This window comes from Ischnura elegans, chromosome 5 (assembly GCF_921293095.1).
Source record: "Ischnura elegans chromosome 5, ioIscEleg1.1, whole genome shotgun sequence".
Classification (NCBI taxonomy): domain Eukaryota; kingdom Metazoa; phylum Arthropoda; class Insecta; order Odonata; family Coenagrionidae; genus Ischnura; species Ischnura elegans.
In genome coordinates this window covers 16,292,126-16,318,374 of record NC_060250.1, presented here as the reverse complement: position 1 = coordinate 16,318,374, position 26,249 = coordinate 16,292,126, and the positions used below count along the sequence as shown (strand labels likewise).

The 26,249-nt window shown below is 42.0% G+C and overlaps 1 protein-coding gene across 1 annotated transcript in view; it reads left to right on the top strand.

The window, feature by feature from the left end:
• Nucleotides 1-2,430: 2,430 nt before the first annotated feature.
• Nucleotides 2,431-26,249, top strand: part of LOC124158532 (laminin subunit alpha) — a 115,621-nt gene continuing 91,802 nt past the window's right edge. Inside the window, exons 1-2 of the mRNA XM_046533669.1 lie at nucleotides 2,431-2,809; nucleotides 11,531-11,677. Coding sequence (XP_046389625.1) covers nucleotides 2,576-2,809; nucleotides 11,531-11,677 — 381 coding nt within the window. The 5' untranslated portion in view covers nucleotides 2,431-2,575. The remainder of the gene's footprint in view (nucleotides 2,810-11,530; nucleotides 11,678-26,249) is intronic.

The window sequence follows — 26,249 nt, the reverse complement described above, 5'->3', positions numbered from 1 at the left end:
GGTAGTAATAATTCGATATTGCTATTAGATGGATAAGAAGTGCGATGCCTCTAACAAAAGCTTGTATTGTAAGAGCCGGGAGGCCGACTGCTCATTCGATAACAATTATCCTCATTTCGGGGAAAACGCGGTGATTTTCTAGCATCCTAAGTCATAGGCCCCCGGTCTCCGGTACTTTCGATGTAGAGGAATAGTCGTACATCGATGGCTCTCCGTATCTAGGTGAGCCGAAAACAAACTGCGAGGGACATTATGAGATGGTGGGCGGAATTTCGTTTAGGCATTTCCTTTTTATTTTTTACCACACGTCTATTGTGGCGGCTTGCGGGGTAGTTTGTAGATGTAGATGATAATAGTGGCAATATCTTAAGCCACTGCTGTGTCACTTTTCTTTGACGTGTAAACTTGGCTTAATGATTTGCGATTTGTGAACGAGCCCATTGTCGTGATAGATTCAGAAATAAACTTTGTTACATTCCTCGCAGTATTGCTTAAAAACATTGTACCAGTACCTTTTCAGGTTATTATCACGAGGTAATAAAAGAATTCATTTAACTCCTGGAATCTAACATGTCACCATTCAAAAAGCTTTCTCATAAACCATTGATTTGAGCCCATAGGCGTCTATATACTCTTTGGTCGTACACTATAGTCGGCGCCTGCCCATAATTACTCTATAAACTCTTTGCGCCTGTCCTTCTAAATCGAAAGCACCCCTGCGGTTGTGGGCATCGCGCATTCATAACCATCCCTCCCCCTGCCATCCCACCCTCCCCTTTGCTCCTCCCGCAAAAATTAAGATGGCGTTCCATTCTAATTTTCGCTCCCACTCAAGTAAGTTGGAGAGAGAGCAGTAGCCTGGGTAGTGATGGGTCGGTCGTAAGCGGCCGACTTGCGCGATCGAGATCTTTTGCTTGATCGATTAATCAACAGAACCTCTGCGACGAAAGATACACAATCTTTTCGGGCGTACGCAACCGAAGTCGGTGGTCGGTCATTCGTGATCGAGGAAAAGGTTTTCGGCCATTCACAACCAAAAATGGTCGCTCGATAATGAAGTCCGGCGCTTTGGACAATCAATTTTGTGACTAATTATAGAGTTGTATTCAGAATATATATTGTTACATAAATACAGAAATGGGTAGGGGCGAACATCGGCCGTGGACGGCAGGCGCGGTACTAGGGCGGGGCTGAGGGCGGCGGCAGATTTCCGGGGAAGGCAAATTTTTTAAAGTTTATTAAAACAGTTATTTACTTTTTCTAATTAAATTATCCAACAATAATTATTTATTTATAAATTATTAAACAACTATACTAATAAAAATTCTTAATAGCAAACATACGGTGTGTAATTTCAACTACCGCATCTAAAAAAATAGCTCACGGATGCATTATATTTTAGTAGTGGGGGAGAGAGGGAGTGAGGGGTATAAGGGTAGGGAAGCGGATAGCTATTCTTCACCCCCCCCCCCAGTAGCGGATACCGAAAAGACTCAAGGGGGGTCGCAAAAGATACCTTGAGTCAGGGTGGAGCGAGGGGGGTTTTGGGGGATAAACCCCCCCCCCCCCCCAGAGCTCAAAGAAATTTTTAAATTTAATCCATTTTACTTAATGGATTAGTATTACTTATATAATAGTGTTAGGATTAATCAAATATCCCTCAAAAAGCCGTAAAACTCGCCATTTTGAACCATTTATCTTAAAAAAAAAATTTCTGGAGGAGAGCCCACGCAACTCCCACTCACCCTGTCGGCTATGCAATACCCCCACATCCCAAAGTATTAGTTGCGCCTAAAATCCCCCTAACCTTAATTTTTGGCTGCGCCCCTGCCTTGAGTTACCTTTACTTTTATCGCAATAAAAATAATCATGTCACATGCAAAGTTTAAGAAGGTTTTCATTAAAGTAATTATGTAAAAATACTAGCAAATGCCATCTTATGATATAGAAAAAGTTAAAATTGTGGTTCTGCAGTGTTTGGTAATACGGGCGGTCCCACAAGGGGGGGCGCGCACCCCCTGCGCGTCCTCATCTGTATCCGCCACTGCCCCCCCTGACAAAAATCCTAGTTCCGGCCCCGGTGGTGGGCTTAGATCGTGATTTGTCAAAAGTATTGACCGACGGTCTACCATTCACGATTGCTTCTCCCAAGTGAATGGTGAACGGTGATCGACATGACTGAAACGACCGACTTGGCTAGTCTCTTGGGACCCTTCCTCAATCTTTTCGCTCGCTTTTTTTTCCCACACCACTCTGCCGTTGCAACTGCATTGACTCCCCATCCCCCTACGGCTCGTGAGCGAAGCGCGCGCCTCCATCCGTCCTTCGGCCCCAATTGCCGCTGGCCCGGACCACGTGCAGCGGCGACGCTTGCAGGAGGGTGGGTGGGGGTGCGGCGGCTGGCGAGCACTTCCTTCGAGAGGCGCAGAGGGCGTCTCGCGTCCGACCGAGTCACATCGAGGAGGAAAAAACAAGTGCAGGGGGGTTGAATGTCTTGGATGTTCGTCTTTTAGCGTGTCAGCAAAGTGTCGTCCATCAGCAGTATCGTCGTCCTCCTCGTAAAATTATCGCCATAATGGCCCCGTGGGGCCCTTTCCTCCTGCTGGTAGCGGCGGCGGTAGTCGTAGACGCCCAGGTTCTTACCCCGCCCTACTTCAATTTGGCCGAGGGCCGGCGCATCTGGGCCACCTCCACGTGCGGTATCGAGGAGGACGCCGATGGACAGTCCACGTCCACCCCAGAGCTCTACTGTCAGCTGGTGGGAGCTTATGCGGACCGCGACGACAACGTGAATCTCATACAGGGACAGGTGAGACCTCGTCGTAAATAGAAATATGTACCTACAAGGGTCTTTCTCTGTTTTTTTTTTTTATCCACTAGTTTCGGAGGGAGCGAGGTAGCCCATTGGGTAGATCACCGCTGACTGTCGTAAGAGATACAAGTTAAGGAGTTATTGTCGCCTATTCGGTTCCAATACTTGCACTGTTGGGAAGTTATGGGCCCAATTGGTTTCGTGATATACAACGATTCACGTCCAACATAGTGGTGCAATGATCAGGAATGGACAAACCAGAACTGTTCCCGACGCTTATGAGCTCTAAATTTCACTACGGATCCGTATTCGGTGTTTTGGCCACAAACTCTTTCGAGATGGTACCAGGCCTCCCTCGCTTCTTCATAATCGGTGATGTTATTCATTAGTTCGTCTCCGACAGTTCGTATTAAAAAGCTTATACGGGTTTCACTCGGTGTGTAACATCGGAAATGAGGACAAATTAGTTGCTGCGCTGACAAACTGCTGTGATGGGATCTCTTCTACTTATTAGCTGTTGAGTTTAGACATGGACCGCGACAAATTCAATGTCGGCGGCGTCAGGGCGCATTTTTTGCATCGCGCGGCAGCGTCGACCTTCCCTCTTCAAACCTCATCACTCTACAGTGAAGCGCCGAATTGGAATAAAATATTCAGCACAAAGCCATGAATGGACCGCGAATACAACGTTAACCTCACACAGGTACGGTAAAGCTCGGTTGCCATCGGAGCATCTTCATATGCAAAACTAGTGAAAGGAGCATAATTGTTAATGGTCCCTTGAGTTTTATCCCCTGGCCAGAAAATTTCTTGGAGAGTCGAGAAGGAGGAGACAGAGTGGCACAGGCGGATTTATGGGGGTGGCACGGGGTCGCCTGCCGCCCTTAACCCCCCAGATACTTAGAAACTAGGGAAAACATATTATACTGTTATAATTATGCTCGTTTTTGTGCATTTCTGAGCCTGAATCATTTAATTTCATATTAATAAACTTCATGTTGAAAAAGAGAATATTTCGTGCAGTAAGTAATTGTTGTATCTTGTTTTTAAACTCAAGTATGAGAAGAGCGCTTGACTTCTGCCCCCCCCCCACCCCTCAGAAAAAAATCCTGGATCCACCCCTACAGAGTGGTATGTAACTAGAGTGTACTAGTGGCAGGTGGCGTGTGAATACCAGAGGGTATGCCTGCTGAGTAAGCTTAGGAGGAGGTGAAAAGGGTCCTTACGTATAAAGAAAGATTTAGTACTTTCCGAGCGAATAGACTGAAAACGGTTTTCTCGGGTTTCCAGCCGGGTGAGGGCATCCATTTTCGAGCTCCGAAATATTCCTCGTCATCAGGGATCTATTGGTATTTCGTCATCATTTCCTGATGACAAGGGCATGTCGGAGCGTTGGAGAAAATGGATGCTCTCACCCGGCTGGGAAGCCGAGAAAACTTTATTCATCCATGTTTATAGTTCGGGATGGAAATTTTCTGCGGTAGGAGGAAGATCCTGGGAGAATAGTTAAATGTAAATAGCTTAAACATATCAGTGCCTATCCTCGTTCTTGTGTTCACCCATCATGGCTAGAGTTCAGTTGGGCCGTAGCGAGAAAGCTATTTTGGGAATGATCTACCCCCTAAACATTTGAGGGAAAATTTTGAACCCCTTAGAACTTCCCTCCACGGTCTTCTCATCGCGCATAGAAAGCTTGACCTGACTCATGCTCTTACGGAACTTATCCTGATCATCAATATTATCTTGAAAATTTCACGGCCTATAGAATGCACCCTAATAAATGATAACATGTATTTCAATTATGAAAATTCTGCCCCAGTGATTTTCTTTGGTAAAATGTGGATTATTTTCTTAGAGGTCATTATTGGTTAACGTCTCGGAGTATGGCTCTAAGATTGATATGCTAAGTTATTTCCCAACGTTTAGGTATATTTTTAGTATCTTATTCAGGGCTTGTTTTGCAATTTTAAGATTTATTTACTGAACATTTCTATGCCAAAAAGCCCTGAATAAGATATAAAAAATGTATCGAATAATTTTGCATACCATTCTCAGACCTATATTCCGAGAAGTTAATCATTATTAAATAATTGAGGTCAAGAATAAGAAAAATTAATGCGATTTGTATGAGCTTATTTTTTCGTATTAGAGGTATTGGTGGTTAGTGACAAGGACTCACCATGAATATCGTTAGGATTTCAAGGTTGTAGCGTAAATTTGAAACAATTAATGACTTCAGTTAAAAGAAACAAAACTTCACTGGTGGAGTGTTAGCGACGGCTGTTCTGCAAGTGGGTCTATACTGGTTAAGGTCATTGTCCTTATTGTCAGTGGTGCCGTTATGTAAGTCGAGATCGCCATTATTTGGAATGATGAGAGATAAATGCTCCTGATTAAACTTGGGCAGATAACTATGTCTTATGCTAAACCCCCACTGTAGTGTATCGTTTGACTGCAACTAATGAACATGTTTGGTTTCCAAGGGGTTGTTAAGAAAAAAGAGAGATTTTTTGGGGATTTTGGAAGGACATATCAAGAAAATAACTTCATTTTAATGACTGAGAGAAATAAAATAGTTTGAAAGATAGTTTCATCTGAAATGTGTTAAAATAGGTACATCGTGTGCGTCCCTTGCGAAAAAGTGTTTGGAAACGAGTTTGAAAATAGTTTTGCGTAATAGAGTTACGTATTACTTGGCAGTGGAATTCGATTTATCTCCCTTGTAGCGACTACCTGCCATACAACTGTTGAGGATACCACTAGCCCAGGTTTATCTATCCTCTGACACTCTTATTTTTCGATGTAAATAGATAAATGTCTTTATTCGGGCGAGGTTGAGACTAAAAATTCACCTCTTCAACCAAACCCCTATCCTTTATAGTTACATTTCATTATTTCTGCCAGTAACCAGCGATACATTTAACATTCAGGATTATTCAAACGAAATATATGGCTGACTTATTGAATTTTATAGTTTTCGGATGCGTTCGAATTGAAAATAAATTATCGGTATGGGCAATCCGCACAAAGCAGCCTTGCCTCCCTATCCCCGTGACAAATTTCTATGTGCCCGTTTCTAGCGATGATCCTCAATGACTCTTCGCATATAGCAACTACTATGGTCTAAATTAGATTTTGTATCATTTGATTCAATGCGTTCTTCTTACATTATATTACTAGACGAGCGAAAAATTATTAGGTGGTGTTGAAAAATCAGTTTTGTAGTGTTTATTTTCGTTCATGTTTTCATGCCGGCGATATAACTTTTCTTGTATGTCCGTCAAATCTGCGTAATAGGATTAACGTTTTGCCGAGGCATGAGAAGAAAAATAGTAGCATTTAAACGAGTGTAGAGAGACGGAAAAGTGCGCAATCTGGATGGAGAGGAGAGGAATCTGTGAGAGGAGATAAGAAGGTAGAGTAAGCGGTTAGTGCCAATATTTGGCCGGTGGAGATTTTGGAACTCGCGATAAAGACAAAGTCTCAAGTGTGGGAAAGGCGGAGGGTAGACAGCAGGTTCCATTAAGGAGATTGAGGAAGGCGAAATTGCGGAAGAAATGGCGTTTAAGGATAGCTTGCCGTTACGAACATTAGTTTACATTTACAGGTTATACGTAGGGATGGACGGATCCAGGATTTTTTTCGGTTCCGGATTCGGATCGGATACTTGATTTTCAGAGCCGGATCTTTCGGATCGGATATTTTCAGGCCCAAGTGCATTTTCAAATTCCTGACGCTGAGATTCCCCCGATAATTGTTCAATCTCTTGGGAAAAGTCACACTATGTGCCAGTCGTATTTTGCCTTTTTTATTTTCAACGGCTGAAATTCTCTCACGTAACCTCTGCGAGAGCTTTCAAATAAAACGGTTCATGAGTAGGACAAGAATCGCATGCGACGACGCTTCCGAAGATAGAATCGGAACTCTTTCCACCCTGATGGGGCGTTGCATTCACTGAAGCTATTATTTAAAATTTCGGATCCTGATCCGATGTATCCGATGAAGGGCAATATCCGCGGATATGTGGATCCGAGGTATCCGATCCGACCCTCCCTAGTTATACGTCCATTAAATTTCTGCCAATAGTTATTATGATATAAGTAATAGTATATTGCTATACCACTATAAATTACCACGAATACTGCTTACATGTTCTGTTGCCCGAAAGTATGATAGGGTTGCCAAATCCTGATGTTTACTAGGTACCGGATGAAAAAGCTGATATGTATCAGACTATATATTAATGTCACATTTCTTTCGCACTCCCTTGCATTGTGATATTCTTGATCTCATATTTTTTATCCTCTGGTGAAAAAGAGTTCATCTAGGAACATCTTCGAACGATTTACTTATTTCCCAATGACAGCCAAGTGGTGGTCCTAATTGAAGTGTATGTATATCATTCTAAGTTATGTTTTGGGTATTTCATCGGCTCTTCAGTAACTAATTGCATTGTAAACATTCTTTTCAGTACAAATTGTATCTTTTTAGTTCGATAAGTTGACTTTTATGTTTCGCCATGGAATTCATTTGTTTGTTAACGGGGTCGGAGTGATCCGTGGATTGAATGTATGTGACGTATGATTTCCTTTTAAAATAATTACGTTCCATGAAATTAGAAAATAACCACGGTGAACAACAAGGATGAACGCAAGCAGTGACTTTAAGTAGTTATAATGGTAGGCATCACGAATATGAAGGAGATTGCCTATTACTACAATTCATTAAAAATAATATGAAGGAGATTACCTATAACTACAATTCATTAAAAATTTCGTTATTGCAATGAGTAAAAACGAACAAAACTTTGTTTAAATCCACCATTTAATTAAGCGGTACTACTAGTTTCGACGCAGCGGCGTCATCCTCAGGTACAAAGGTTACAAGCAATCAAACATCCTTATATATCATGTGGTATCTATGTAAGGATGTTTGATTGCTTGTAACCTTTGTAGTTGAGGATGACGCCGCTGCGTCGAAACTAGTAGTACCGCTTAAATAAATAGGTGGATTTAAACAAAGTTTTGTTCGTTTTTACTCATTGAAATGAACTTCCACAAAGTTGAGCCTGTAACTATAGAGATTATTTAGTTATTGCTTTCATGAAAATTAAGCGCTCGCACGAAACAGGTGGAAGGCATGCAGTTATTATTTCTAAGTAAAATTTTAAGAAATGTTTTGTTACAAGATGGTTTGTAGAGTAGGGTCGATAGAAATATTCATGACTGCGTCCGCGGTCATGTTTTGTGTGTACAACAGTCGCAGTCCGCCCGGGTTTCACTCAGAGGTCCATCCTTCACTTGAAAAATCTAAAAAATCTAGAGTGGCATTGCTGCGTATTGGAAATTTTAGAGTGAAATATTTATTGCGAGCATAGGTAATAGTTACGAGGACTTCCCTTCCATAATTTGTTTTTCGTTTAACTTATATACTCTCTCAGATCGAATAATTCATTGATTTTGCCTAAAATCTTTGTTGTCTTGTTATTTTGATAGAAAATCTGCAACAGATTTATGATATACCTATTTGTTTCATAGTGTTAATGATTTTATCGAGACCAACTTTGGTGTCGCATGAAATTCACGAAAAATAACCTCAACCAGGGATGCCGACTTATAAAAACTATTGGTGGGGCCCAAACTGTGGATCTTGCCCCGGGAAATTTTATAAGTAGTGAGTTTTAAGTTTTTTAAGCATTTTAGAAGAGTCATATGATCAACATTAGAGCTCTGATAACTCGAATCTCGATAGCTGGACACTCAGGGGAAAATCTACAAGCCTGGCACATTTTTTCCTCTCACCCATAACGAATTTTTGAGGGGGCTCGGGCCCCCTCAGGCCCCATGAAGTCGGCACCACTGACCTCAACCTTTTCAATCTGTGTAGAAACCTCTACCCTAAATAGAATATGAAAATTTGTGGAATGGTAAAATTTTTCTTTCAATGTCTTATTCACCCGCCGCTTCGCCTTCAAACGTCTCAGGAATGTGTGATGTTTGGACGGGAAATCAGGGCATTGGGATTCTGCCGCAGTAGCAAAGGCCGCCATTATCCCTTTAATCCCCAGCGTTGCGTTCACGCAACATTATGGAATCCTAATTCTCAGAACAAGTTTCTGCTTCAGAAAATTTTTTTCTTGGATTTACTGACTTTTTAAAGTATCTCTAGTTATAATTTTGTCATTTCCACCAACATTTTCATTCATATAATTGTATTTTTTTTATGGCTGAAGGCGTTTGGCATAAAAATCGATGCGCACATACGAGACACCCTAGGAAAAATGACATACCCCAGCATGTCCGTTAAAAATCAGAATGGGGAATTTCCTTCAAAGGAATACTGATAACATCCGACGAAGATATCGAGTGTGCAAATGAAGATAAAAAATAGAAGATGTAACCTGAGTTTTTAAAATTACTGCTTTTGTATTTATTCACGGGAGTTTTCCCAGCGTTGCATATACGCAGCATTATGAAAATCATGTAATACGATGAAAATATTTTTATTCCAAAAATTCATCTTAATTAGGCAAAAATAAATAGGAAAATGCTAAACAACCGAAGTTAAAAGCCCTGAATACAGTCTGGGGAATTATGGGTAAATCAGTTGATGGGTGTGTGGCTGTATGTTGCTGGCAAGAGTTAACATGTTAGAGAGTAGGTCCGTTGAAGCGGTGGCAAGATTCTTGGAATTAGGACTTCCGGGCTCTCTCCCGGGTTGGTGCACCTGAGATGAGAATATGTCTCCCCAAGTGTTAAGCCTAGCCAATAACTTCCTCATTCTGGCAAGGCTAAAGCCTGAGTCACATGATCATTTTTCCGTCTCTCAGAGTGATAGCTTAAGCGATAGGTTTAAAGGGACCAAAAGAGTGATCGCTGGACCTATCATTTTCTGAATCACACGGTAATTCATACCAGTGGCGCAGCGAGGGGGGGATTTGGGGGATAAAACCCCCCAGAGCTCAGAGAAATTTTAAAGTTTCATCCAATTTTACTTAATTGGATTGATATTACTAATAGAATAGTGTAATTAACTATAAAAAATCCCTCAGAAAGCCGTAAAACTCACCATTTTGAACCAATTATCTTAAATATCTAAATATCCTGGTGGGTATTCCATACCCCCACACACCCCGGTATTAGTTGCACCTTAACCCCCCCTCCCCCCCAGCCTTCATTCCTAGCTGCGCCCCTGATTCCTACCGTCCCTTTTTCCATCGCTTATTCCATCACTCCTCGTATTTACAAGTGTCATTCAATTAAAAAGCCAAGCGTGGCCTTTCAATATTTGTTAGTGGCCGTGCGTGTGTGCCAGCGATGGTTTCAGGGACGGAAAAAGGGACATGCCGGGTGATGGAAAAAGGGATGGGATTGTCATCCCTGGAGTCATCGCGGAAAATGATTGAGTGAAACTGTCATTTTTCAGCCATCATTAGAGCAAACGCTGGAGCTATAGATGGGAGAGGACGGAAAAATTGATCGTGTGATATAGACTTGAGGTTATGAGATTTAAAGCGATTAGGGAAACTTGCCAGTTGAATTGTAGGATTCCCCAATGCCGTTTAACTCAGTATCCAAGGAAAGGAAATTGGTATGGAGAAGGATTGTGTAGTAAAAGGGACACTAAAAAAATGAGTGAAGCACGAAAAGTAAATTTTAAGAAATGGGCAAGGGGATTTCATAGAGGAGGCCCAATTCCACACCATAGAAGGCTGATTTCTGTTTCCACTTCGGTCGCATTATAATTGGCTTCCAAAAATGTCCGCGGCGCGGTGATGAGTGAAACGCAATCCACTTTTTCCAATATTTAGCACCATAATGTTTGTTACTGCGAGGAATAGCATTGAAAAGTTATGAATTTTATAAATCACATCGTCGTGAACTTAAATTTCGGGTGACACCCCTAATTTTACCTTATTTCCCCGTGAGAGTCGGATCAATTTGTCCGTCAGCGACGCGAGTGGCGACTTTTGTAAACCAATTTCAATGCGCGGTGGGTGACAACACATTTAGGGACCGTCGAGACGATACTCTTCTGTAATATTCGTGGAAATGAGAAAAAAGAGAAAATTGACTTAAGAAAAAGCAAACACGCACTTGCCCTCTCGCTCACAAAAAAAAATTCTACGTTTCGTTGAAATTTTTGTAGCTCAATAGGGCCGTTCACTCAAACGCGAAGTCGCAATAAAATAAAATAATTAGTTAAATGGATAGAAAAGATAGGTTATAAAGAAAAAAGGTATTTTCTTCATTTTTAGCTGCTATGGCTGCGCTCCTATCCGATACTATACTCTGAATGACTCCAAATAAGTTTCCTTGCATCTTTGAAATGGATATAATGTGAATATTGTCATTAATTTATCAATACTAACGACCAGTGGCGGAGCGAGGGGGGATTTTGGGGTATAAACCCACCCCCAGAGCTCAGAGAAATGTTTAAGTTCAATCCATTTACTTAATGGATTAGTATTACTTATAGAATAGCGTTAGAATTAATCAAATATCTCTATTCAAGCGATAAAACCAGTTTTACCGCATTTTGAACCATTAATCTTAAAATTTTTATTCTTATTTCTAATTCTTATTTTTAATTCTTAGCTGCGCCCCTGCTAACGACTACAGCGATTATTGGACAGCATTTGTTAATTTTTCAATGCCATCCCACCGTGTCCTCTCTGCTCCCCTCTTCTGATCAGCAATTTTTTTTGCGTCTTCGCAGGTGTGTGACGTGTGCGACCCGAGCCGCCCTGAGAAATGGCACCCGCCCGAGAACGCCATCGACGGCTCCGAGAAGTGGTGGCAGAGTCCCCCGCTCTCCAGGGGCGTCAAGTACAACGAGGTCAACCTCACCATCGACCTCGGACAGGTAAGCTCACGACTCACCCAAATTGCTTCAACACAGAGGCAAATTATCAGTTTGTGCATCAGCAAATTATCGGAGGCATTTTATCGTATTTTACTACAATAGGGTGGTTTCCTATTTTTTTATTGCCCTAATCGAAAGATTATTACTCCTGGAGTACGTATTTCACGCTTTTAGATTTTTAAATGACGATATCCATTTTTCGCGATTAAATGAAAAGTGAAAAATTTCAAGCACGCGAAAACGCGACGGCTTAGTATGAATGCTGGGAAAAGCCCGTGTGACGTCATTCTGGTTCTTGTTGCCGTCTTGTGAGGTGACCTTGGGGCGAGGATACTTGCGACGCAGGCTACTATCAGGTAACAGAGTATCCTGCTAGCAGGTAGCAGAGTACCCTACTAGCAGGTAGTGCTTGGGTTAAATATGGATTATTATTACCCTATCAAACGAAGGAAACTTTCCACCTTAGGCAATTTTAATAGGTGATTATTGAGAAATGTTTCCCTGAGCTCTGTGCCTCATGCATGCATTGGTAATCTCAAACGACATCTCCTATCTACTCGTATAGAAACTAGGTCCCTGTGACGTAACGTGGAGTGGCATCGCATGGGCGCCAATCTGGCCTTTTTCAAATGAGGATAAAAATTGACCATTGCCATTCGTCTAAACTGAGATTTCTAAAACCAAGTAATTTGTATATTATGAATACACTAATCGTGGGTAACGAATCGCAATCAATGCCTTTCGTTTTCTTTGATGAAGGAAACTACCCTATTGTGGTGAGATGTCGTTTCCGAGCTACTGCTACAGCAGTTGATTTGGACGTGCCAACCAGTGGCGGATACAGAAAATACTCAAGGGGGGGGCGCAAAAGATATATTGAGTTGCCTTTACTTTTATCGTGTTAAAAAATAATCAAGTCGCAGGCAGAGTAAAATAAAATGTTAATTAAAGTAATTATATACATATATAAGACATTGCTATCTTATGATATAAAAAAGACACAATTGTGGTTCTGCAATGTTTGGCAATACGGCCGGACCCGCAAGGGAGGGGCGCGCGCCCCCCATCTGTATCCGCCACTGGTACAAACCCAGCTTTAGAGCCTTGCTTCATTCCATTCCGGGGCGTCCAGCGAAGGCAGTCAGTCTCTCATCCACGCCAACACTCTTCCTCCCCCAATTCGCAGCAACAACAAAAAATGGTCGGCACATGGGTCACTGGAAGAAATAGGCGCGACAGCTGCCCCCGTTTTTAAGCAAGGAGGAAGGGGGCTGTCGCCGAGGAGGATTCTGGGCCGGAGGTCCCTATCTGCTCCCTCTATGGTCCCACGAATGTATGTGTGTATCAGCGCCCACGCTCTCTCATTGTGGCGCTCTCGGACGGGAAGCAACTAATGGCGCGAACTCTCTCCACACTGCTGCTAAGCGACGGCTGCACCCCAACGAATCATTTCTCGATCATTGCATTACGGAGCCCTATTCTATCGTTCGTAACCAAGTTCGTGAGGGGGTGGGGCAGTTTGCCGCCCTCCTCCCTTTTTTTCCCTCTCCCAACGCCGATAAAGTATTTCAGTGTAAACAATTTCTTTAGGTGCGGTAGTTGAAATTACACACCATATTTATGCCATTAAGAAGTATTATTTATGAAAAATATTCGTTAATAACACCTATATTTAAACAATATAATACACGTATAAATGTATAATATAAATAACTTATTTCCATCGTAACTAATAGGAAATAATTTGTGATAAAGTGGCAGTGTAATCAAGTTGATCAAATGTGCAACTAAATCAAGCATATTGTTTGTGGCACTATAATGTTTAAAAAAATAAGTACCTTTTTTAATAAACTTTTCAAATTTTGCCATCGCATGATATCTGCCGCCCGGCACACGTGCCCCCTGTGCCCCACCTTAGTTTCGGGCCTGTTCGTAACGCAACCTCGGTATTCCCCTCTCGGGAGCATAACCGAGGTTCCTCTTCATACGACCACGGTCAATACTTCGCTAATGCAGTGAAGTTTTCTCAGGTTTCGCACCGGGTCAGGTCCTCCATTTCTCCTTTCAACGTCTCGACGGACAACTCGCCCATCGTCATCAGGGATCCAGGAATCCAATACCAAATCCTCAAAGCCTCGGGGTATGCATGCAGAATTCTGTAGGTGAGGACGGTTCAGCGTCTCCTGATGATTAGCTACCAGTCCCCTCGTATTTTTAAGAGGTGGTCCCATATATGGCTTAAATTAAAGTCACAGTCTCTGTTGATATTATTGATGTTTTTTCGAATCTGAATGGATTATTTTACCTAGCGGTCCCAGTATCCATGAGATCGGCTCAGAAGCTTCGCTTCTTCCCAGTGAATCATATGATTCTCGAGGATGCTGTGCTCAGCCACTGCCGATTTTTCCATTTGTCCTAATCGTAGCTGTCTACGATGTTCTTTCAACCTGGTCTCAATAGTGCGGCCCGTCTCTCCAATGTAGGCTTTTCTGCATTCTCATGGTATTGCGTACACTCCAGTAGTTTTTAACCCGGTTGGGTCCTTTTCCTTCACAAGTTGATCTTGTAATTTCTGTAAAAACCAACGTGCTTTTACACTACCGTATTAACGCAGGGCTGCCTTCGTGTGTCGAAGTTTTGTAATTCATATGAATATAAAAGACCAATGGCCAAAAATTGCGTTACACAGCAAATGACTCCGCTTATCTTTCACGACAATCACCTCCACTACGCTGAAGCCAATTCTCCCACACATTTTCGCTCTCAATGTCTCGAAATGATCGTATAGTTCTTCTCTTCATACTTCCTTTTCCTGTTCCAGTCGCGCCAGCACTGCTGATAACGATTAAGAGGCAGCGTCACAAACTACAGATATCTAGAGATGGGCAAAGTCGTTTTTTTTATAGATTCGACTCTATGAATCAAATCACGAGGGTGATTCCATTAATTGATTCATTCAATCACTTCGTTCTTGTAATTTTTGAAATCGAATCTTGTGAATGGAAAGAATCTAAGATTTTTCAATACTCGAGAACGATTTACTCTGTGATTGATAGGGACTCAAAGATATAATCATAGGATTGGAGTTAGTGAAATGATCGAATGATTGATAACTGATCGTTAAAATTAACTACTGGTATCCCTTCATAAATTAGAAATTAGGATCAGCGAAGATCAAGTAAGTATCTGGATTGGACACTTGAGTACTGAGCGTGGATGTTTTCGGGGTTACTACCGCGTAGACTCTACGCCGTAGTCATCTCTGCAGACGACAGTTTCGCCAGCATTGCAGCCGGCTTCTTCAGGTCAATGAAGTGGAGATCCGTGGTATCGCCCGTCTCTTAAGCACCCCGTCGGAGGCCGGTGTCTTCCCATTGGCTCGTTCAGTACTGTTGTGAAATATAGTTTCTGCGGTAAATTATGTTTTTTTTTTAACCGAGCAAGTTTTCTACTGAGTTATAAGACTGATTGAATAGATGCTCCTAGTTAAGGTAAATTATCAACAGGATCGAGCCTATTTTCACGGTAAATTTACATGGTATAAGAATAGGATCAGGGAGTTTTTACTCTAAGTATCCTAGGGCGTTGATCATACGGCCAGATCTAATGTTTTATTATTATCATTGAAGCGAATATTACGGTCACACAAACGTCAAATAACATTATTTGTTACGGTAAAAGTTTCCATTTGATGAAATCGAAAGTCTAAGTAATTAATGATCGGCTTGTTTTCGCTCGATGACTCATGAATCCTTTGATGCACTCGGTGGTTCAATGAATTTGAATGAATCAATCGTCATCACGACTGATATCTCGCTATGGACCTCGTTTACGACTGAGGTTTCGCGAACGGGGCATTATGCCTCATTCACATTACGATCGTCCGAGCCGTCGTCCTAACGATAGTTGACCAAACTAGCCGTGTGAATGCAAGTTCTGACTATAGTTGACGTAGTTCCGAACGTTGCCACGTTACTATGGTTAGGCGCTGGGAGACCGGAAACGGAAGCGACAAGAGAAGGACGAAAAGCTCGTGAAGCTCTATTTTTTTCATGGATTTGTCCTAGGAAGGAAGAATATGAGCGGAAGAAAAATTATTCGGTAAATACACGTTGAAAACAGTAACATCTTGTCAATGCAAACCTCAACAGCTTTGCTAATCATCAATTTCCCGTTCACTTTAGATGTCAGCACTAGAGAGCAGCACAGGTTTCAACCATCGTAATGTGAATGCACGATAGTTCCGACGACGGCTCGGACGATCGTAATGTGAACGAGGCATTAGAATATCATAGTACAACAATAGAGAAAGTCAAATTTCGTCAAAGACCGTAGGTGGTGCGGCTTCATTTGTTCGGAAACTTCTTTCACCCATGTGCTCATGAAAAATTAGCGAGTAGGCGGAAATGGAATGTGAGTGCCCTCGGAATCACTTTAATCCAAGAGAGGCAGCTGTTATACAATACTCTTTTCTCTTCGTCCGTCTGTGGGAGATGCGTTGGCGGCGCCAATTGCCTCGATTCGAGGGGTCGAAGGTCGGGAGGGCCGACTGCCTTATCTCCTCTTTCGGAATGCTCACTGAGGTCCATTCAAGAGAAATGCCTCCCCCCAAAACTCTCTCCTCTCATGAGCAGTCGCCGCACGCACGCACATCTGTCTGTCATCGAGCGATTAGGGGAAGACGAGCTCGAGCTCAACAAATGACACGCGAAAGCGATTCGTCCTTACATTGAAACTACCGGGCACGTGGCCAAAAAGGGCAAAAGCGGGTTTAGATAGCGAATTTGAGCCTAACAAAATCCGAAACAAACATTCAGAATAATAAGTAGGTATCCACTATCGATTTTATCCTCTCAATTAAGCTTGATAATAGTTTTTCAACGCGGAAAATCAGTTTTTGACTATTTTAGCTGAAACATTATTTATTTATTATTGGCCACCTTTAATACGGAGGCCATGGCTAAACCTAACCTTTCTTACCAATCATGCATACCATCAGATTTTAGGCTTTACTGAGTCCAAATTGAAATATTGTTACAAAGTATCGCCGCCATGATATCTTAAGTCAAATTCCGATAGCTTTTCAAAATCGTTTAACAAAACATAAAATGAATTTCTGACCTTCCTTTGGGATTAAAATCTCCTTCAGAAACCCTGAAACGCTTGAGCCCTCAAAATTGCCCTTCACCTTTCCCACATCCCCACCCCTTAATTGCCTGAAATTTATCTCATGATGTACCGTACTAGTGTTCGCAATGAATGGTCTCCTGAGAAGCGCGAAAGATCGGAAAATATTACATACTGAGGGATTTTCCCGGGACACATGCAACATTTGTAACCGCATGTGGTTGTTAACTGCAATTACATCGGCGAAGCGGGAAGAACCATCGAAACCCGAATAGGAGAACATGTACAGACTATCAGATTGAGATCGCTCCGCCATCGCTGGACATGCTGCTGAAGGTCATCAATTTCATATGGATGGCATAGAAATTTTGGCTGAAGAAAAAAAATTGAAATCCGTCTGGCCAGGAGGGCCAATTGAAATCCGAAAACACTAGGATGATATAAACCGAGATAAGGGGCTGATGAACACCGAAGCATGGAGATCATTGATTTCAAAACGTAAAACCCCACAGGACCACATCTCGTAACCGCAGCAATCACACAAGCGTTTTGCCGAACGGATTGAAATTGGAATTCGTTTTTCACCAGAACAATAAAAGATTTTGACTTCATTAGAGCATCTCCTTTTTATTTATTAAGGGCTGGTGTGCTAACTAGCCCCGCCACAAATCGATTGAGGCGGCTTGCGAAGTAGAATGTAAATACAGCATAAAGCGTTACACTCTGAGGAAGCCTTCAGCGCGAGAGCGGAAACGTCAGTGAAAGAGATACAAAAATACGCGAAAGTCAATTAAAAAAAGAAATTAAAATTATAGCCCATGCCATGGCCATACCAAGAGTAACCAATTGCTGGAAACCAACTAACACACCCAGTAGTCAGCCTTCGGGCTGGAAATGAGGGAACGCAGAAAGAAAAGAAATCCAGTGTGTGTGCGTGCGTTCAAACGTCGCTGCTGTTGAACGAGACACGCAAGAAACAGGCCTTCTCTCCATTCTAACACGAGAGCATAACAACAGTCCCTTCACACAGCAGCAGTTGGAGTATCTCCTCCTTCCGGTTGGAAAGATATCTAGCGAGGGAGAGGAGAACAGGAAGATGGGACAAGCTCTGAAGGCTGCCCATCCTTTCCTCGGCCTTGCTTCCTTTACGCTCATCAATGGTTATAAAGAAGGGCGAATGCAGGATTTTTTTCTCGGGGAGGGGGGCACAAGGGCCTGACAGTTCAACGTTCTTCCAATATTTGAGAGTAAAAACAACAAACAGCTATTACTGTACGAAATATTCTCTTTATTAAACCATGGATGCTCCGTAATTAAATTCCGATTAACTCCGTATTAAATTATAGAAATTCCTATGTATATCTATTTATACTGTAACTGTGAAAAAATCGATCAATCAAATACTTTAAAAAAGTTTAAATCGAAGTCACGATATCTGTAAGAGAAAACGGACACTTTGGTGGAATCCCTCATGCAAAGATGAATAAAGGAGTGGAACCACCTACCTAAAAAAATGTTAAATATCTTCCCCGTAAATATTATAATTATTAAGAGCAAGTATACATCGATTTTTGGGTGATGCCATTGTGGTTCATTAGGGAGCGTTGGAAATTATCTCATTTTGTAACGTCGCGGCCCGCAACGCCGCCGCAATGTCTTAAGTGTGGGTTCTTGCCCATGGTGTCGGGAAGCGAATAATCACACACAAATACTTAGTTTTTAAGCCAAAGTTTATTTCCATGTTAAATCCCAACTGTCAAATCAGTTCAATGAAAAGACATGAAGTAATAATGAATTTGTGCGTCCAGAATGGCCAAAATTTTAGATATTGCCAAAGGCTAGGGAAGGAGAGAGGAGCTGCTGGTGATGACACAGGTGGATAGCCGGGCGTCGTTTCGGTAGCACGGGCCATACGGCCCGCGTTTCGACTCCCGCCGACGACTACACTGTGCTGACTAGAGACCAGTGACTGAGTATGACTTACTGACGTGAGTGCTAGTGGCGTTTCCACCATGCCATTGTATAGGGAAGTGGAACCAGGATGTTTGCGTCGAAGAGGAAGGGGAAAAGGAAGGTTGGGCGCAGTGGCGGATACAGATGGGGGGGCGCCCCCCCCCTTGGGGGCCCGCCCGTATTGCCAAGCATTGCAGAACAACAATTACAACTTTTTTACATCATAAGATGGCATTGTCTTGTATATGTGTGTTATAAATTTAATTAAAATTTTGATTATTTTAATTAGGATTTCAATCACACTTGATTATTTTTTACTAACTAGCGTAAAAGTAAAGGTAACTCAAGATATCTTTTGGGCCCCCACCCCTCAAGTTTTTCATGTATCCGCTACTGGTTGGGCGTTCTCGAAAGTGAAAAGGTATTAGTCCCGAGGCAAGGTTGTGTGACATCTCAGAATAGCTGGCTATTCTGAGATGTCACACAACAACACATTTATGCATGTTTTGGAAATGGAAATCTTCCATTTCCGGATCACTACAATTTGATTCAAATTGCATTTGTTAGTGGTATGGTATTCATAATAGTCGTTTTTTCGTATCCGACAGGTGTATTTTCTGTTCCTTCACTTTGCTATTAACTGGGTGTCCAGTGACCGGGAAATCTGGTAGAATCAGGAATTAGGCGTGAATGATTACTCCCAGTGATTATGCATGAATTTTTGTTCCAACCTGGAATTTCAAAATCTTTGTTTGTAATTATTAAATAATTATTTTATATAAAATGCCAATTTATATACATGAATGCTTTACAATGAAAATGTATATTTATCTACATAACTCTTTGAATTATGACGAATTTCTTAAGGTGCCGAGTGAGGCATTCATAAATTAAATGTGAAATTGCTATTACTAACAATAAGTTTAAGTCTTTAAATTCGGAACGTAAAATAATACATGACTTTGTATTATTTAAAAGTATTGGAGTTATTTTGGGAGTTTTAAAATACTTATTTATCGCAGTAATCACGTAAGAGACAGATTAAACTGGAATTTTGTAAATTTTCCCTGAAAAAACCTGGAATCATGCATGAATTTTTCTGCTTTGATAGGCTGGACACCTTGTCCTAGGTAGTTAGGCTTTTCGTTCATTTATTTTAATTCTCTTGTTACCACTAGTAGCTATATGTATTGAATAAATAAATAAAATTTTCGTGGAGGCTTAACCCTATGCTTAGGCTATGTGCCTGACCGCTGTGGACCTCCTACACCCATGCGCTATGCCTGCAGGCCAAGCAGCAGGACTCTCCCCTCCTCCACTAGGGGGCCCATGTGGTCTGCACATGTGGTCCACCGACCGACAACCATATTGTCCCTCCTCCCTAGACAGCGAGGACGGATGCCAAGTGAAAGGCGGTATGACGAGGATTGCCTTGCAACGCTTTTAATATGGTAGCACTGTTTCCTGCACTATTTTTCACCCTATTTTCACACAAGGTGGCTGTTCACAGACGGCGAGATTTTATTGAAGGATGCTTATGAACGATTATGCATCTAATGTGAGTGATCAATGCGATGACGGGTTTGACGCTGCTCTCCATTCTTTTCTCCAATCAGTTAATCTTTTAACGCTCACAGTGAGTCTTTCGTTTTGCAATCATCGTCACCTACTCCCATTTGACCTGTTGCCTTCCTCTGCCGTTATTTCTTTCCGTCTGTCCTTCAACGATAATTTTCATGAGGCCATCATGTCTCATGCCATGGTGTAGCCGTTTAAATTGCCTCGTCCTATTCCTATTGTTTTCTAAATGCATCTCTTCTTTCCTACTCGTCTTAAAACTTCGTCCTTTTTGTGTGAAGAGTTTTCGGGATCTCCACCAGGTCAAGAACTGCATGACTGCCGACGTTTCGATGCCTGACACAGCTATCGTTCTCTGGGCTTTGAGTATGACACTCATAGCCCTGGTGACGATGACATCGAAACGTAGGCAGTAGTGCATTTCCTGATCCGGTGGTGATCCTTAGAAATCTTCACGCAGTTAATTCGCTGGGAAAGCACTACATCGTTCTTCCTCATTATTTACACGAAGTACCCATTCCATCGTCTTAATAACGAAAGACACTTTGTTTCTTCCACAAGTTTATAATTTTTTTCTATGTTATTACCGGTTTCGGCTATTACAACATTACCAAATACAGAAAATATATGGTGGTGGCAGGTTTATATATACTGTGGTTGTTAACGTGTCTTTCTGACGAAACGACTGGCATGTTGAAGGGATGGAGGGAATGTTGATTTGGCGGCTATTGTTGGCTTCCCAGGCTATGGGTCCGGTTTTAAATTCCCGCTGTGGCAGAGACTTTTCGTTGATAGCACTCTTTAAGTACTACACTCCGTCCGTTGGACGTGACGTTATGCCACGGTCCAATAGGGTAGTTTCCTTCATCAAAGAAAACGAAAGGCATCGATTGCGATTCGTTACCCACCATTAGTGTATTCATAGTATACAAATTATTTGCTTTTAGAAATCCCAGTTTAGACGAGTGTTAATGGTCAATTTTAACCGCATTTGAAAAAGGTCAGATTGACGCCCATGCGATGCCACTCCACGTGACGTCAAAGGGACCTAGATGCTGTACGAGTAGGTAGGAGTTTTACATTGTCTGAGATTACCAATGCATGCATAAGGCAAAGAGCTCAGGGAAACATTCCTTAATAATCACCTATTAAAATTGCTTATGGTCGGAAAGTTCCCTTCGTTTCATAGGATATTAATAATCCTTATTTAAGCCAAGCGCTATCTGCTAGCAGGGTACTCTACTCTACCGCCATGCTCGGCAGGAAGCAGCCTCCATCGTAGCGGCGTTCATAGCCTCGCACCGAGGTGGCCTCACACAGTTGCAACCAGACGTCACACGGGCTTTTCCCAGCATTCATACTCAGCCGTCGCGTTTTCGCGCGCTTGAAATTTTTCACTTTTCCTTTAATCGCTAAAAATAGATATTGTCATTTAAAAATCTAAAAGCGTGAAATATATACTCCAGGAGTAGTAATCATTCGATGTAGGAAATAAAAAATAATAGGAAACCACCCTGTTGGCGCCTTCTGTAAGAGCAGGGCAATGCCAACCCCGGGTTTCTCTCCGTCCTACCTTCCCAACCATACAGCGCATATGACTCAGTTTCCGGTCACCTCCTACCAATGCCAAACCTTGAATGAGGAAAGCCGGCTGTCTATTTAGAAGTATTGTAGCAGATCCTGATCCTGTCAGCCAGTAGTTTGGGAGACTTATAGCTTCATTCCTGGTGGGAGGGATAAAGTGATCTGCGAGGCTTTATTACACACTTTCACATCTAATTCATTGTTTCAAATAGCATCCGCACCAAACAGAGGAGAAAATATTCTTGATTTATTAGCGACAAATATACCACATCAGGTAATAAACGTTGGCACTGTCGAAGGAATAAGTGACCATAGGGTAGTAACTGCAAAGTTTTCTCTAAATACCGCTGTAAACTTTAAAAAAGAGCGTAAAGTTTTCATTTTTAAAAGAGCTAATTTTGATGGGTTTAAGAGTCATATGAAAAATGCTTTCCCCGAGTTTCAAGAATCGGTATTAAAGTTAAATGTAGAGAATACTTGGAAAGCTTTTCTTTCGCTCGTAACTTCGGGAATAAATAGCTACATCCCTAGTAAAATAGTAAAAGAAGGCAGCGAACCGAGATGGTTCGACGCGGAAGTGAGAAAATCATTGAGGCGACAGAGAGCGTGTCATGCTAAAATGAAAAAAGTCAGCACGTATTTATCCGCTAATGAACGCGAGCTAATAATTAAAAAATATAGGATGACTAAAGCCGCCACGAAGGAAGCGTTCAGGAATGCGTTCACGAATTTTAAAAGAAAAACACTAGTAGAGCAGTTACAGGATAACCCAAAAGCATTTTGGTCATATGTTAGGGAAGTTCAAGGTAAACGATCTACCGTATGTTCGCTGAGAAACGACAATGGAGATGTGTTGACAAGCAGTTACGATAAAGCCAATTTATTAAATTCCTACTTTAAGAGCGTGTTCACGGAGCCTTCCGAAAACTCACCCGAGACCGATGACAATCCCTGTCTACATAAGATGCCAGCTATTGACATTAGTACGCTCGGAATAGAAAATATATTGAAATCGCTTAGTCCAAATAAATCACCTGGTCCAGACGAAATCCCTTCTCGCGTATATAAAGAACTAGCCTCAGAACTTGCCCCCTACTTGCAGTTAATATTCAGTAAATCCATCAAGCAACACGGAGTACCTAATGACTGGAAAATCGCTAATGTAACGCCTATATTTAAAAGTGGAGACAAGGAACAGCCATCTAATTACAGGCCGATATCTTTAACGTCCATCTCTTGCAAAGTCCTTGAACACATCGTAGTCAGCTCGGTAATGAAACACCTAGACGCGCAAAACTTATTAATGGGAAATCAACATGGATTCAGGAAAAGCAGATCGTGCGAAACTCAGTTAGCGCTTTTCGCCCACGATATTTTAGTCTCCGGGGAAGACAACATTCCAGTAGACGCGATTTTTCTTGATTTCAAAAAGGCATTTGATAAAGTACCCCACGGAAAGTTAATAATAAAACTGAAATCTTATGGTCTAGACGAATATGTCATTTCCTGGATTAGAGAATTTTTGAGCGACCGCGTCCAAAGAGTAGTATTAGACGGTGCAGTCTCCAATGAGGTTAGAATCACTTCTGGCGTTCCTCAGGGTAGTGTCATTGGCCCACTCCTATTCCTTCTTTATATAAACGACATTGGCGAAGTAGTGCAGAGTAAGTTACGATTATTTGCAGACGACGCTGTAGTTTACAGAGAAATTCGTTCCAGCAAAGATATAGATGAACTAACGAATGACCTTGCTGCTATCCAAGCTTGGTGCGATGCTTGGCAGTTGGAATTAAATTTGGAAAAATGCGTCGTAATGAATTTCTGGAAGAAGAATAACTCCCTACAGCGTAACTATGTCATTCGGGGCACGCAGTTAAAGGCAGTTGAATCTGTGAAATATCTAGGGGTTAGACTCAATAATGATCTATCGTGGAATTAACATATTCGAGAAATAACCGGTCAAGCTAATCGTAAAATGGGTTTTGTTAAAAGAATATTAGGAAAGTGCGACGACAAAGTGAGAGAAATTAGCTACTTTTCCCTCGTTAGACCACATTTGGAATACGCTGCCAGTGTTTGGGACCCTCATGAAAAAGACTTAATAACAGAGTTAGAACGCGTGCAAAGAAGAGCTGCCAGGTATGTGAAAGGTCGTTACGATAGTCTTGTTAGTGTAACTGACCTCTTACATAAACTCGGATGGGAATCTCTGTCGGACCGTAGATTGAAAAATAGACTAAACCTTTTAGATAAATTCAAGAGCAGTGTCTTTTCTGACGAAGTTAACCATATCTTGCGGACGCCAACGTACTACGGAAGATCAGATCATATAAATAAAATAAGAGAGATAGATTGCAGAACAGACAGATTCCGAATGTCATTTTTTCCACGATCAATAAGAGATTATAACGGCAGCAATAGAACGCCTAAATAGATTGCATGACTTGTAGTGTAGCCTACTAACCTATGTAAAACTTACTGCATGTTTCTGAATTTCTATTCTATATTCTATTTCTAACAGCATATAGTAGTATAGTTTGTTATTATACGGGACGTTACTTGGACGGTGTGGTGTGCATGTGGGAGTCCAAATGCATGCTGCATGCTGGTGATTGATCACCCCCTGCCAAACACCCTAGAGGTGGCTCGCAGGGTAATTTGTAGATGTAGATGTAGTCTCGTACTTCCTTATTATTTTTTTAATTGCACTTTCATTTTGAATGCAAAATATCATCGGGCGTCTTTATTTAAAAATTCTTAACCAAACATTATATTGATATTGCTTCCCCCAAATATAATCTATGCACGCTGCTGAAATGAAAAGATGGAAAATATCGCGCCTGAGTTGCTTTCCTCTGTTGGTCCAGCAGCCTCTCCTTTCCCTCATCCCCGCTCTCCTCCCTATCCGCCCCAACCCCCACTTGTATCCACCCCCACCCTCTTTTTGCCGCCGCTAGGTGACACGTCCACGCCGCATTTGTGTGAGACACTCGATGCAATGGCTCGAGATGTCCACCCAAGGGTCTGTCAATGCGATTAGACATGTAGCGCTCGCAGACTCCGGTCAGACATCCCAGAGAGGTTGAAAATCACCTTGACCGATGAAGTCTAAAACTACATGTCCTACTCTTTGAGAGCATGTCCTCGTTTATCATGGATTTTGCTTCTAAATTCCATTGATATTATTATTATTAAGGCCAGTTCATATGTGCCCAAAAAGTGTTAGTAAACTTAAATTAGCGCCTAATGAAACATTAGCTTCACAGCTTTGAGGCGTTGATTGTAAAAATTAGCTTGGATAGGACGTCATCTATCATCCTTATGCAGAATAGGGTAGTTTCCTCCATCAAATAAAACGAAAGGTATTGATTGCGATTCGTTACCCACCATTAGTGTATTCATAATATATAAATTATTTCGTTTTAGAAATACCGGTTCAGACGAATGGCATTTTTATCCTCATTTGAAAAGGGCCAGATTGGCGCCCATGCGATGCCACTCCACGTGACGTCACAGGGACCTAGTTTCTATACGAGAAGATAGGAGTTATACATCGTGTGAGTTTACCAATGCATGCATGAGGCGCAAAGCTCAGGGAAACATGTCTTAATAATCACTTATTAAAACTGGCTAAGGTCGGAAAGTTTTCTTCATTTGATAAGATATTAATTATCCTTATTTAAGCCAAGCGCTACCAGCCAGCAGGGTACTCAGCTACCCGCTCGCAGCCTGCGTCGTATCAGCGCTCAACTCGCCTCAAGGTCACCTCACAGGGCGGCAGCGGGATCCAGAAATACGCCACACGGAGAGAGATTTCCCGGCATTCATACTTACGCGTCTCGTTTTCGCGCGCTTGAAATTTACTCACTTTTCATTTACTCGCGAAAAATATATATCGTCATTTTAAAATCTAAAAGCGTGAAATACGTACTCCAGGAGTAATAATCTTTCGATTTAGGCAATTCTGAGCCACATCGACGTCTTTTCCGGTAACTATTCAAATCTCCATTCCATATTTTGAAACCCTGCATAAACGGTAAACCATTGCTTTAACGATTGAAAATCCGCATTCTAGTCACTACCGCGTCGGTTTCTGTGGCGAAGACAACAGTTTCGCAGTTGGCAATAGTGCCAGCGCAGCGTCTTCACGTCGATCAGACCAGCCGTTCTGTAGTCAGAACCCCCCTACTTACATTATATATATTAAGCCATGCGTGTAGCCGGGGGGGGGGAGGGGGGAAGCTTTGTGGACTTCGGCCCCTGTCCCCCAAAAATTTTCCCCTTGCGTCGACTACCCGCAATACATCTTCTGAGGAGACCACAAGCTCAT